General features: G+C 39.1%; 1 protein-coding gene across 2 annotated transcripts in view; it reads right to left on the bottom strand.

Annotated features, from left to right (window-relative positions):
* SEC16B (SEC16 homolog B, endoplasmic reticulum export factor) overlaps window positions 1-15,053 on the bottom strand; it is a 392,979-nt gene that overhangs the window by 256,564 nt on the left and 121,362 nt on the right. For both annotated transcript variants that reach the window (XM_077453184.1, XM_077453185.1), the window contains one exon: window positions 5,961-6,096. In XM_077453184.1, coding sequence (XP_077309310.1) covers window positions 5,961-6,096 — 136 coding nt within the window. The remainder of the gene's footprint in view (window positions 1-5,960; window positions 6,097-15,053) is intronic.

Here is a 15,053-nt window from a genome sequence, read left to right as displayed (position 1 = left end):
TAAGAAATAAAAAAGAAAAAAAGCATTTCACCTATTTTTTTATATTGGAACTGTTTAAATATAAATGAATTCCACTGACTTTTTTTATCTAATTTTATAGTGCACAACTTGTTTACAACTATTATTGGATCAATGTGTTTTGCACGATGGCACTTTGATATGTGTGAGCTTATTGCACTATAATGTATGTTGAATAGAATTGTTTATCATATATTTTATGGAACATACAGCACTAAAATTAGGACAGATTAAATAGTGTAGTGTAGCGCTGTCTTTTGATAACCTTATACTTCTGGGAAGTTTCCTTTGCAAGAGTTATCCCCTTTGCAATATTTTGACTGCTCTGTAGTCTCCAGAAGGAGTGTGATATCACCTGCACTACTAACAGCGGGCAATTTGTACACAGAGGGCAAGTGGGTGGAAGTATAAGCAGAAAACAATGGGTAAAAACCTTGTGAGATGCCACACTAAGCTTAAATTAACCTAAAAGAAACACAGGAGATATAACTATAATCAGCTGCCCTCACTCCCCACACTTCCCCAGATGGTGATAATGCAATCTATATAACACACTGTGCATCGCTGATAAATATGGAAAGAATACTAATATAAATATATGAATCCAGTAAACACTATATATAGCATAAATGTCTAAAGCATAACAACATATAAACACAAGAAATAAAGTGCTTGTGCTCCGTGACTTTCAATTAATCCTTGATGAGCATTTAAACTAAACAGCAAAAGTCCATTAACATCAACCATGTGATAATTGTGTCTTCATGCATTGTGCACACACAACCCCCAACCGGATGTGCCTTCACCTTAGGGGTTTAAAAAATAAGCCTGTAATTGATAGCAATAGCCTGCAGAGATACTCCTTTGCTTCCTTTATCCTATGAAGGTTTATGGGACACTTGTATGGAACACAGGCCACCTGATACTTCTGATAATAACCTCCTGGTATGTTCAGAGACTCTCCCCATATACATCACATGTGGGAAATGACAGAGGCATGCAATAGCGTGATAATGTTTAAAAATGTTTAATTGCAAACAGAACTCCGCATATATACAACTCACATTTCAAATAAATAAAAAACGCCTTTTAAAGTGCTATGGTGCTATCACCCCTCAGCACTTTAAAATGTGTTTTTTATTTGAAATGTGAGTTGTATATATGTGGAGTTCTGTTTGAAATTATATTTTTTTTTAAATGTTAAATGTTATCACGCCATTGTATGCCTCTGTCATTTCCTGCATGTGATGTATATGAGGAGAGTCTCTGAACATACCAGGAGAAAATAGTGGCCTCTAAACTAGGTGATTATCGGAAGTAGCAGGTGGCTTGTGTTCCATACAAGTGTCCCATAAACCTGCATAGGATAAAGGAAGAAAAGGAGGATCTCTGCAGGCTATTGCTATCAATTACAGGCTTATTTTTTAAGCCCCTAAGGTGAGGGCACACCCGGTGGGGGTTGTGTGTACACAAAGCAGGACGACACAATTATCACATGGTTGATGTTAAAATGGACTTTTGCTGTTTAACCACTTCCCGACTGGGCCATAGCCGAAAGACAGCCACAGCGTGGTCGGCTTATTCTGGGTGGACGTACATGGGACGTCCCCCCGGCATGTTGCTCTCACGCAGCCCCTGGGGGATGCTCACGCAAACATCCATGACCGATGGGTCCGGAAGACCTGGCGCATCACGGATCGTGGTAAATGGCCACTTGCAGCGGCCGTTTATCACGTGATTGCACCGTCAAGTGCTGGAACGATCACTTGTAAACAAACTGGCGTCATTTCATGACACCGGTTCCTCCCTCCCCTCTCTGTACCGATCTGTACAGTGCGAGGGGAGAGGGGGAAAGGGGAAGAGATTGTTTTTAGCAGTGCTGTGGGCTGTATCTGTAGTGCCCACAGTGCTGCTCTGTGCCCGTACTCTGCAGTACTCTGCAATAATGTGCAATACTCTGCCAATAATCTGCAATAATGTGCAATACTCTGCAACAATGCGCAATACTCTGCCAATACTCAACCAAAACTCGCCAATACATTTTAACAGAAACAAAGATTTTTTTTTTTACCAAATTTTCCGCCTTTTTTGATTCATAGTGCAAAAAATAAAAAACTCAGTGGTGATTAAATACCACTAAAAGAAAGCTCTATTTGTGTGAAAAAGGGACAAAAGAAATCATATGGGTACAGTGTTGCATGACTGAGTAGTTGTCATTCAAAATGTGAGAGCACCGAAAGCTGAAATTTGGTCTAGTTAGGAAGGGGGTTTAAGTGCCCAGTTGTTAAGTGGTTAAACACTCATCAAGGATTAATTGAAAGTCACGGAGCACAAGCACTTTATTTTCATATATATGAACTGTTGTTTCGTTTAATAACCTCATTGAGGACTGAGTGCAATATCACAAAGCACAAGTACTTTATTTATAGTGTTTATGTTTTGTTATGCTTTAGACATTTATGTTACATATAGTGCTTACTGGATTCATATATTTATATTAGTATTATTTCCATATTGATCAGCACTGCACAGTGTGTTATATAGATTGGAAGTAAAGCAGTTCTTCCATTTTACTGCAAGATCCATTTTATTACACTGTAATCCAACAGAAAGTACAAGCAAGCAGCTGCACATTTCTTGAAGGGTAAGTTCACCTTTTCGCAAAAAATAAAAAGGTGAGCTAACTAAATATCCTGCCCATCACTATGCAGCTGCTGAACATCGCCCAGTGATGCCCATGCAGCAGTCCATACACAGCCCCAGAGTGAGTGACACCATGCTGACCAACGAGAAACACATCTAAGGCTTTGTCTTCTGGTAAGGTGCCCCAGAAGAAAGAGGAGCTTTTCATAGCTCAGTGTGATCACATGGTTGCGCTGATTAATGAGCACTTGCCATGACAAGCATTGGGATGGATAGTCACTCCGGGACTGTGTATTTTTTTCTATGTCGTACAGATCGCTACACCAGCAGCACAGGGCATCACAACGGGTATGTTCAGCGGGGTCCAGATGGGTGGCCAGCAGTGTTGAAGCGAGTAGTAAACCCGCTTGGTCATTTGTACCTACCTGTAAACATATAATAAGGCTTACTTGTAGGTAAAATGAATATCTCCTAACCGTGTGCAGTTTAGGAGATATTCACTCTACATGCAGCCAGTGACATCACTGGTGCATGTGCTCTGAAGTTCTGCCATACCTTGCTGGAACTTCAGAGTTTCGTCCTGGAACTGAGGGCTCCCACCCACATGTTTGGGAGTGACGTCATTGTGGCTTCGGCCATAGACAAAGCACGCAAACCCAAAAGACAGACCAGGAACACGTCTGCCTTCTCAGTGGTGACTGTACAGCTCTGGAGGGCTTTGTTCCAAGGTGTGTATTTCCTAATGTGATAGTATATGTTACATGCTAGCACATTATGCCATACCTTGCAGGTATTTTTTTTCTTTCTACATCTGCAGTTTACAAATGCTTTAATATAGTTGACTAAAATATTTTAGGCGACTAAATAAACACTATTTTAGTCGTATAAAATACAACTAAAACTAAAACAATTTAGATTACTAAAATACGACTAAAACTAAAATGGCATTTTAGTCACAAGACTATGACTAAAACTAAATCCAAATGTGACCTTAAATTAACACTACCACATAGGAATAAGTAGGGGGCATCTACTAAGCCGCTGAAAGAAATAAACAAATTAAGAAAAAAGGCTTTTATGAATCTTTCCTTAATATTTAATGTTTCTATTTTTTAGGGGATTTTTATATTTTAAAGTTGCACTTCTGTTTGTCAAAAAGCAATATTTGTTTGTTTCCGAAACTTGGTTTTATTTATAAAGATGTTATATATCACAACTGCTAAATGTGCGGTTGATTTATTAAAACTAGAGAGTGCAAAACCTGGTGAAGCTGTGCATGGTAGCCAATCAGATTCTAATGTCAGCTCATTCAATTTGGCTTTTACAAAAACACTCTGGAAGCCGATTGGTTTCTATGCAGAGCTTCACCAGATTTTGCACTCTCCAGTTTTAGTAATTCAACCCCAATGTCTGTAGTGCATGTTCAAACCATAAGGCTGGGTTAGGGTTGCCACCTCATCCCATTAAAACCAAACACAGATAAATTACACAGGTTCCGTGGTTGATTAAGATGGTAATTAAACTCACTTGGTGCTTTATCTGCATTAAATTAGCCTCAGAAGATGTCTAATTGATATGTGTTCGGTTTTACATGGATGAGGTGGCAACCCTAGGCTGGGTTCACATCAAGATCGCATGCGGATCACAGCAGGGGTCCGATGCGTCCCTGTTCTCCCCTTCAGGGACGAATCAGGCAAAGATTTTTCCCTGAATTTGGACCTGAATTGGAGCCAAAGACGCACAGGACCCCTGTGCAATTTGCTCCGCAGCCACCAAGGAGATGTGTGAAGAGCCATTGAGAGCCGGTCACAGTCTAATGCGAATTGGATGCGGTGAAACTCACATCCAATTCACACTAGTGTGAACCCAGCCTGATACTATAAATAAGAACATGTTATTAGATTTTTTCTCCAGGAGTATATAATGAGTTTGGCAATTCTAGACAAATGCCTAAATAATGCATTACAATTTAAAAGAGTTGTAAAGGCAGAAGGTTTTTTTATCTTAATACATTTTATGCATTAAGATAACAAACCTTCTGTGTGTAGCAGCCTCCTAATTACTTACCCGAGCCCCTTCTCTCTCTCCAGCGATGTCCACTATCCCCTCAAACATCCAGTACACGCCTCCTGATTAGCTGAGACAGAGCAGCGGCCCCATTGCCTCCTGCGGCGGTCAAAGTCAGTCAGCCAATCAGGTGAGAGAGGGGGCATGGCCAGGTCGGGGCTCTGTGTCTGAATGGATACACGGAACTCTGATTGGGCTTGGCTGAGGGCCACTCAAAGGAGGGAGGGGCCAGAAGCAGCAAAGAGGGACCCGAGAAGAAGAGGATCCAGGCTGCTCTGTGCAAAACCAACTGCACATAGAAGGTAAGTATAACATGTTTGTTATTTTAAAAAAAAGAGCCTTTAACTAAACCCATTCGATTTTAGTCGACTAAATTGTACTGGAGATTTTAGTCGACTAAATTGCACTGGAGATTTTAGTCTACTAAATCGCACTGGAGATTTTAGTCTACTAAATCGCACTGGAGATTTTAGTCTACTAAATCGCACTGGAGATTTTAATCGACTAAATTGCACTGGAGATTTTAGTTGACTAAATTGCACTGGAGATTTTAGTCGACTAAATTATACTGGAGATTTTAGTCGACTAAAATACAACTATGATAATTCAGATGAATAAAATACGACTAAAACTAAAATGGCATTTTTGTCAAAAGACTATGACTAAAACTAAATCCAAATTTTACTTCAACACTGTTGGCCAGGATATTTGGAATTAGTTCATCTTTTCATTTTTTATGAAAAGCTGAACTTACCTTTTAAATGTTACTAGGAAGTAAACATTTGCTATGATCAATGTACTAGTATTCACCTGTGGCTCTCCTGCTTCTTAATAAACAGGAAGGTGTTTCAGCTGATCTTTATTTTCGATAAACTGTGTCCTCATTTCAAATTTTAACAATAAAATGAACTGGAAAGGCTTAAAAATTGATAGAAACTAGATGCCACATCCGTTAAACATTAACTAAAAACCAATCGTCAGTTTAATTTTTCCAATCTCCTCCACGCTGTAATGCAAACAAAGCAATTAATTACTGTAAGCCAGAACTGTTGGCTGAAGCCCACATTGCATAAATGGAATCTGCATAATGTTAATTAAGGAGAACCATATTTACATAATATATGATCGACTGCGCTATAAATGTAGGTTGAAACAGCACTCCATGGATGTTGCAAAGCGACATTTGTTCGGCGCTAATGGGAGGCAGATTTGTAGTGTTTCATGTGACGTACCCCATTTTGCCGACACATCTGCAGCAGCACCTGCCAGAGCAGAGCGTCGTCGCGGCTCCTCGGGCCCCCTGAGCGCAGGCATTGGCTGGCATTCTGCTGGCAATAGTTCATTACATCGACTTTATGTAAATCCTCCCTGTAGGATGCCAAGAGCAAAAGAATGAGAAATTTAAGTCCAGAGGGCATGCCTACACTTCTGTTAATTGTCCGACTTTTTTTTTTTTATGAAGGAAAATAGACATCCAAGACAGATTGGGAAATTGTGCCCAACTAGTATTGTAAACAAAATTACAATATTTTAATGTAACATCATAATAGCCAGCAATTTGCCAATATATTAGTATTTAACTTACCTTTTCTCCCAAATTCTGTAATTAGACCATTTTATCGTTCCATATTTTAAAGGCTATATTGTCTAGCAATACACATACAATTTAAGGGCGTTTTCATAAAGCAGAGAATGTGACATTTACCAGACATTTACTGCAGGTGAATCAATCACCAATGTTTGGTGAATGTCATATTATTTTCTTTATAAATATACCCATAGATAATATACCATAGACCGGGGGTCTCCAAACTATGGCCCTTCAGTTGTTCAGAAACTACCATTCCCATCATGCCTAGTTATGTCTGTGAATGTCAGTTTTACAATACCTCATGGGACATGTAGTTCCACAACAGCTGGAGGGCCGTAGTTTGGAGATCCCTGCCATAGACAACCACCCAGATAACAAGGATAACTTGCCACAAATGTGAGGCAGTGTTGAATTGTAAGTCTGTAAATTTGCTGCACATTTTCATTGGCAAGTTGTACACTTGCAGAGCACTTGAAGCACAAGTTCTAGTTACACTTTTCCAATTTGTAGAAAAATGGGTATGGCAAGTTTCTAGCAAGAGAACAGTTGCAGTGGTGAGTAGGGTTGCACCAATACTAGTATCGGTATTTCTATCGGTGCCGATACCGAGTAATTGCACAAGTATCAGTACTCATGCCAATACACCGATACCTGAAACCGATACTCTCAGGCTCGGTTCTTTGAGCTGTCAGTGGGTTTCCCCTGTTGACAGCTAAAGTGTTAAAGAAGTCCTGTAATTGGAGCTGTGAAAAAAAAAGCAGCTAGCAATGTTTATTAACAACATTGCTCAGCCTCTGAAACACTAAAATAAAAATAAACATTGTTTCTTTTTGTATCTTTCTGTTTCTTCATCTGCAGCTCAAAGGGACGAACAAATGTTCTTCTGTTTAAACCCTTATTAGCCCTTAATTTACTCTAATCAGCCTTAATTAACTCCCTATTCTCCTACATTTAATTATTATTTTCCTGCTTTTTTTTTTTTGTTGTTCTCGTCTATTTTATAAACAATAAACAATTAAAACTTTTTCTTTGTTTGCTTTGTTAATGAATATTTTTGCACATATATTAACATATATATTAACATATATTTACACATTTCACATTGAAAATCGCAAAATTAAAAACAAAAATCAATTTATTTAATTTGTAAATAACTTTTCAATGCTTTGTACTATTGCTGACAGTTGAAGTAAAAACAAAACAGTTGCGGTAGGTATCAGTAATTGGTATCGTCGAGTACTAAAAAAAAGGATTGGTACTCGCATTCGTTGTAAAAAAAATGGTATTGGTGCATCCCTAGTGGTGAGTGGTGAGTCTACAGAAAGAGCTCTGTAAGTGACCCTTGGTGTGACCCAAGAAATCATAAATTCTGCCAGGCTTTATAAAACTTATGAGCCCAGCTGTACAAAGTATTGACTCAGGGGGGCTGAATACAAATGCACGCCACACTTTTCAGATATTCATTTGTTAAAAATTTTGAAAACGGCTTATCATTTTCCTTTTTCTTTCATAATTATGTGTCATTTTGTGTTGGTCTATCACATGAAATCCCAATCAAATATAATTACGTTTTTGATTGTAACGTGACAAAATTTGGATAATGTCAAGGGGCAGGAACGCTTTTTTAAGGCACTGTATTTCTGTTTAATTGGGGAGAAAAATAAAAAAATTATAAAAGAACCTTCACATAAAAGACCTCAAAAAATGTGGGTTCAGTTGGACTTTTTAGGCATAAAAGAAGTTGTAAACACAACCAGTATATTCAAAAAGAATTATTTCTATTTATTAAAACAGAAGTAAAAACAAAAAGTATAAAAAATTCAGTTTTCTTTTTACAAAAAGAAAGATATTTTTTATTTTTCTCCCCAATTTCCCTTTTTCCTTGTTAATGTCTACATGTACAAAGTGATAACTAGGACGTGGCATTCTGTTTATTAGTGTATCCACAGACACCACCCTGTGACAGATACACACTTTTCTCATATAAATATTAAAGATCAGTGTGCTGCTGTCTCCCCCCCCCCCCCCCCCCAGCTCATATGCAGAACAGAGGGTATGAAATCACAATATTTTTTTTCTATACCTGTACACAAACATTTTGCCTTTCATTTCTATTTTGAATTGTTTCTATTTTGAACTAATTTCTATTTTGAACTGTATACTTTAAGCCTGAATGCTCCAATGCAGGAATTTTGGGCCCCAATGTTTAATAGTAAACTGGCCAGTGTGTGGGGGGGGTTGAGAGACAAAGATCTTTTAGCTTCCAGTACTGCCCCTTTAGTTAGGACTTCCCTAGATTCAGGGTTCAGGTAGATATCCTCTCATTGTTTGAGGTGTACAAAACTATCTATCATTGCTATTTTGTATGTTGCTTTATGGGGAGCATTTCCCAGAATAAAACCTCTTTCTTTAGCCTTGGTGTGTCAGAGGGTGTAGAAATAGGGGACCCAAACATCAGCAGCAAGTGCTACAAGATTATCATAGCCTTTAGACTGAAACTTAAGCAAGCATGGTTAGGCCCCTTTCAAATGGGGTAGAATCCGACCAAGCGGCTCCACCTGCTCTGTGGGGGATCTCTCCGCTGATCCCTACTGAACAGGCAGATGACAGGTCCATGTGGGTGTTTCTATTTGATTGTCATCCAATCTGCTGAGTGGATGGTGAACGTATACCCATCCTCCTGTTTTTAGCAGACCGGATTGATTCGGATGCCAGCGGGTGACAACAGACACGTGTCTGCTGACATCCGCAGCCTCAGAGAACAATGGGTGGTCCGATTGGGTCCATCTCAAAAACAGCCAGGCAGACCCGATCAGTCTGCTAGTGTGAAAGGAGCCTTAGCCCTTGTACACACGGTCAGAGATTCCGACAACCAAATCCGTTGGATTTTGTCCGACGGATTTTGTCAGAAACTGTTGTATACACACGGTCGGACAAAGTTGTCGGAAAATCCGACGTGATGACGTTATTTCGTTACGACGGGACTATGTTCACGCTAGTAGCCAATAGCTTTGGTGTAGGAATTTGATCTGAGCATGCGTGGCACTTTGTCCGATTGGAATTCTCTACACATGATCGGAGTATGTCCGATCGGAGCATTTTGTCGGAAAATATTTCCACCAAGTTGGAAAAGTTGGTCCGACGGATATTCCAACGGAAACAGTCCGATGCAGACCACACACAGTCGGAATATCTGACAAAACGCTCCGATCGGACACATTCCGACGGAATCTCCGACCGTGTGTACAAGGGCTTAGACCATTTTTCCCTATAATCATCTAAAGCACAGGCTGCTGACTCAATGGAAGATGTGGCTGTATAAGTTTGTATTTGCAGGTGTTTGGCCGGCTTTAAAGCATTCAGGACAATGACATAAGATTGCGGATTGGTTGTCATGGTTTACACTACCTGGCATATTTCGCTTTGCCTTGCAAGCTTGTATCCCTCAAGTATCTTTTTTGCTGCGGCCTAATTATTTTAATATTGTTTTGTTTTTGACAAGAGACAAATAGAGATAAATTCAATTACAGGACGCTCATAGCCTTACACCACATACTTGATTATTTGTTATGGTTTTAGCTTCTAATTTTATTTCCAGTTTTAATTATTTACAGGATAAAGGCTTAAATTACTTGGCTTCTGTGCCAGAATTCAGCTGTCGGTGATGTGTTATGGACAGAGGATTGGATACATGCAGAGAGCTGTTTTAAGAAGACGGCGATAATGATAATATAACACAAGAGGAGAAAGAAACATATGGAGATGTTTTGTTCTATTGACTCGTATCACTGTCAGTGAACTGAGAGAAAATTGCATACCTAATGTCCTGCCTTTTAAACTGACTGTGTTTTATTGTTCTTGTGAGTCTTTGCTTTGATGCTGAAGCTCTATACTGTTTAATTAATTTATAATAGACTACTAACTATCACACAAAATGTAACAACCTCCCATAATACAGACAATTTAAAATGTTTTATTTAATAGCTGGGAGGGATCCAGACTTTGCAGAGCATCTCCATGAACATAGGATTATGTTCAGCTGGGCAGGAAAGGTCAAATTTGCCCTGTCTATGGTTGCTGATTAGTCCAAAGAGTTAAGTGTGGGGAACCTAAGAGACCTAATCATGGACTGGTATAGGGTGCAAAGCCTTTAGGCAGAAGAGGCCCAGTGTTGAGCAGCTGAAGTTCTGGCCTTCAAAGTGTGCTGGTTCTGTTAAGGGGCATCAAAGAGTCCCCAGGTATATGTTGTGTGAATTTTGCATATTCAGTCAGCAGAAAAGAAAGTGGCTTAAATCCCCCTTGTCTCATGACCACATAAAGTAAAAAAATAAAAAAATCACAAGCTGAACACTTAATCATAGTCACATTCAGGCAGGAGGCAGCATTTCAACCACTCCCACCTGCCTCCTTAAGTTGCAAAGGCAGCTGTCCAGCAATATACATGGCCATGGCTCTGCATGGCAGAAATGAGCCCCATGCTGCATTTGGCGGGCTGTACTGCAACCGTTCCACAACCATGAATATTGCACAGGGTTACGGCTTGGTGGTGTGGGACACCATCTCCATATATACCCACCAACCAAGAAGGGAAAGGCAAGGATAATGGTAGGCACTGTACTGGATTACCCACATGATCCAAGAATAAAATCACACATGTCTAAAAACATCATGATCATTTTTTTTGCATCATGTGGGTAATCTAGTTCAGTGATTACAGCATCCTTGCCTTGCCTACCTTGGTTGGCTGGTGAGTATAGAAAGATAGGGGGATCCATCCATACTTTGCTATGACCAAGGCCAGGATTGGCTGAAATGCATCAGCGTCTCTATGGTTTTTATCCAATAAACTTGCATTGTGGAATTTTCTAATATGTTAGCATTTTGAGGCTTGCTAGTTTACAGGAAGTGACGTAGATACTGCATTTGCATAGTTACATAATTAGTCAGGTTTAAAAAAGACACAAGTCCATCTAGTTCAACCAACAAAAAATAAAAATAAAATAGAAAACCCCAATATACACATTCCTATACCTATAATTAATCAAGAGGAAGGAAAAAACCCAAAAACAAAGCATGATTCAATTCGTTCTAGTGTGGGAAAAAAAAAATCTTCCTGATCCCCTGGAGGCATTCGTATATTCCTCGGATCAACTACCCCTGGTGTTATTACCGATAAATGTTAGTATCTGACTTTGCATTGTGGTGCCTCCAGACCAGACTGCTTTTTCATTTTCCTTTTCCTTTCCAATTTCCTACTATCTTTCTTTTTACCCCTCTACCTCTCTCTCTCTGTTCATTGCTTTTTCCATTTACATCCTTCCCAACTGGACTACCAGTTTATCATTGTTTATGCACAGTTTATTTAGAGATGTCTACCTAGCATTTTTTTAATATATATTATGAACTACCATATGTTGGAAGGCAACATGGTTTAATATCATATTTCTAGAGTTTATCTTTCTGGTTGATACCAGGTCTGGAATGTAACAAGTTGCACATCAAAGCTTTGTTGCATATCTGAAAGAAGAGATCAGGCCTCCATCAAAAGCTTGGCTCCGGACCGTCTGATGTTATAACGCTATGCAAGCGAGCTTCAAAGAGGGCCTTGGCTGCGGGGATAATTGAAGAAGGTGGGTTACAAAGATCAAAGGAACAACAGGCTTTGAAGATTGACCCAGGATACAGAGACATGATACATGGACACTGCTGTCCCTAGAGACCAATACAACAGGATGGACAGTAATATAATTTATTGAGGAGGACTGCCCCGTAAATACTGTGATTCGTCAAAAGTCTAGATGGGATGGAAATGGGGTTGGGTCTAGATGGTGTATGATTGAAGTATAAAAGGGCTGCCTGAGCTGGAGCTCACTCTCTCTGTTACCATCTTGAGCCCAGATGAGGATACTGTATCTATAGGACAGCTTTGTGATAAGTATATTTGATATTTCTTGTTGTTATATGCTTTGCAATACCTTCCATTAGTATTTTCATGTTAGCGTTTTCCTATTTTCTTGGGGGAAAAAACAAGACATTGTTTTATTAAGCAGCTAACCTTTCATAGCTAACCTTATATTAGTGTGCTATCAACAGTAACTATCAGAGTTTTAAGAGACTAGCTAATAATTATAGGAGTAGACAAATTAATACATATATGGAATAAATAGAGGGAATCCATGGCTACATTTGTAAAAATAGTTAATTTTAGAAGTTATTCCAATTGCAGCTTTTATTTCAATTAGCACCCCAGAAGGCGTGTGAAATTTATTTCTGCACAGAATCCAATCCCTAATGTATTTTTGTCTTGAGTCCCTATAAGCTAAGTCCTCAACTACACCTAGAACTGGAAGCCTTTTCTACTGTGGACAAGATTTGCGCTGGTTCGTGAATTCTGAAGCCCTGCGTAAGTGGTCTTGAAAGTTCTATGAAATATTTCATCAGACATGCAAAACATGCAAAACCTGGTGAGATGTTTGGCTGTTATATGTACAGTTGCAAAAAAAGTATGTGAACCCTTTTGGAATGATATGGATTTCTGCACAAATTGGTCATAAAATATGATCTGATCTTCATCTAAGTCACAACAATAGATAATCACAGTCTGCTTAAACTAATAACACACACATAATTTAATTTTACCATGTTTTTATTGAGCTCACCATGTAAACATTCACAGTGCAGGTGGAAAAATTATGTGAACCCTTGGATTTAATAACTGGTTGAACCTCCTTTGGCAGCAATAACTTCAACCAAACTTTTCCTGTAGTTGCAGATCAGACGTGCAGACGGTCAGGAGTAATTCTTGACCATTTCTCTTTAAAGAACTGTTTCAGTTCAGCAATATTCTTGGGATGTCTGGTGTGAATCACTTTCTTGAGGTCATGCCACAGCTTCTCAATCAGGTTGAGGTCAGGACTCTGACTGGGCCACTCCAGAAGGCGTATTTTCTTCTGTTTAAGCCATTCTGTTGTTGATTTACTTCTATGCTTTGGGTCGTGGTCCTGTTGTAACACCCAACTTCTGTTGAGCTTCAGCTGGAGGGCAGATGGCCTTAAGTTTTCCTGCAAAATGTCTTGATAAACTTGGTAATAAATTTTTCCTTTGACGATAGTAATCCATCCAGGCCCTGATGCAGCAAAGCAGCCCCAAACCATGATGCCCCCACCACCATACTTCACAATTGGGATGAGTTTTTGTTGTTGGTGTGCTGTGCCTCTTTTTCTCCACACATAATGTTGTGTGTTTCTTCCAAATAACTCAACTTTGGTTTCATCTGTCCACAGAATATTTTGCCAGTACTACTGTGGAACATCCTGGTGCTCTTGTGCAAACTGTAAACGTGCAGCAATGTTTTTTTTTGGACAGCAGTGGCTTCCTCTGTGGTATCCTCCCATAAAATCCATTCTTGTTTAGTGTTTTACATATCGTAGATTCGCTAACAGGGATGTTAGCATATGCCAGAGACTTTTGTCACTCTTTAGCTGACACTCTAGTATTCTTCTTCACCTCATTGAGTAGTCTGCGCTGTGCTCTTGCAGTCATCTTTACAGGATGCCTACTCCTAGGAAGAGTAGCAGCAGTGCTGAACTTTCTCCATTTATAGAAAATTTGTCTTACCATGGACTGATGAACAGCAAGGCTTTTGGAGATACTTTTATAATCCTTTCCAGCTTTATGCAAGTCAGCAAATTCTTAATTGTAGGTCTTCAGAAAGCTCTTTTGTGCGAGGCATCATTCACATCAGGCAATGCTTTTGTGAAAAGCAAACCCAGAACTGGTGTGTGTTTTTTATAGGGCAGGACAGCTGTAACCAACACCTCTAATCTCATCTCATTGATTGGACTCCAGTTGGCTGACACCTCATTCCAATTAGCTCTTGGGGATCTCATTAGTCTATGGGATTCACATACTTTTTCCACCTGCACTGTGAATGTTTACATGGTGTGTTCAATAAAAACATGGTAACATTTAATTCTTTGTGTGTTATTAGTTTAAGCAGACTATGATTGTTTATTGTTGTGACTTAGATGAAGATCAGAACACATTTTATGACCAATTTGTGCAGAAATCCATATCATTCCATATCATTCCAAAAGGGTTCACATACTTTTTTTTGCAACTGTATATGTGTTAACGTTTATTGTATTTCTAGTGCAAATTGCTTTTGGCCTGTGTAGCCAGTCAAGAGTGTTGGTGAGTAAAGGGCTGATCCCTGGTTATCTGATGTAGCCTGCATATTGGTAGGATAAATCACACACATTTGGAGGAGAAAGTGGGAGAAATATAGATTTTTTATTTCATTTTTATATTTTTATTTTTACCCACGTGAGAGTAAACTGTCAGAAAATGTTTTAACTTTAAATTTATGATATTTATGAAATTTATGATAATTTATGATATTTATGAAAATAATGATCTTTTGAAACAATGTAATGAGACAAAACTTAAAAAGTCGTCGGAAAAAGCAGGCAGGTGAGAATGGCCAATATCGTATGGATGTTAATGAAAGTGAAAGCCGTCTCTGAAAAAAATGATTAGAGTGGTGTAAAGCTAGAACAGAATTAATAGAAAAGATAGAATATGTAAATAAAGGTATTTCGGCTATAGTTTGTGAGCGTGATGAACTGAAGGATGAGATTGAACAGCTGGTGACTGAGAATGGTTCGTTGGAGGAAACATGTATGTTGAGTGTATCGCATCTTTAGAACAGAGAGAGGCTGGGAATGAAACCGCG

The sequence above is a fragment of the Lithobates pipiens genome, unplaced genomic scaffold, assembly GCF_037356315.1.
Source record: "Lithobates pipiens isolate NorthernLeopardFrog02 unplaced genomic scaffold, aLitPip1_a1.2 Scaffold_23, whole genome shotgun sequence".
Classification (NCBI taxonomy): Eukaryota; Metazoa; Chordata; class Amphibia; order Anura; family Ranidae; genus Lithobates; species Lithobates pipiens.
This window is presented reverse-complemented; position numbering and strand designations above follow the sequence as displayed.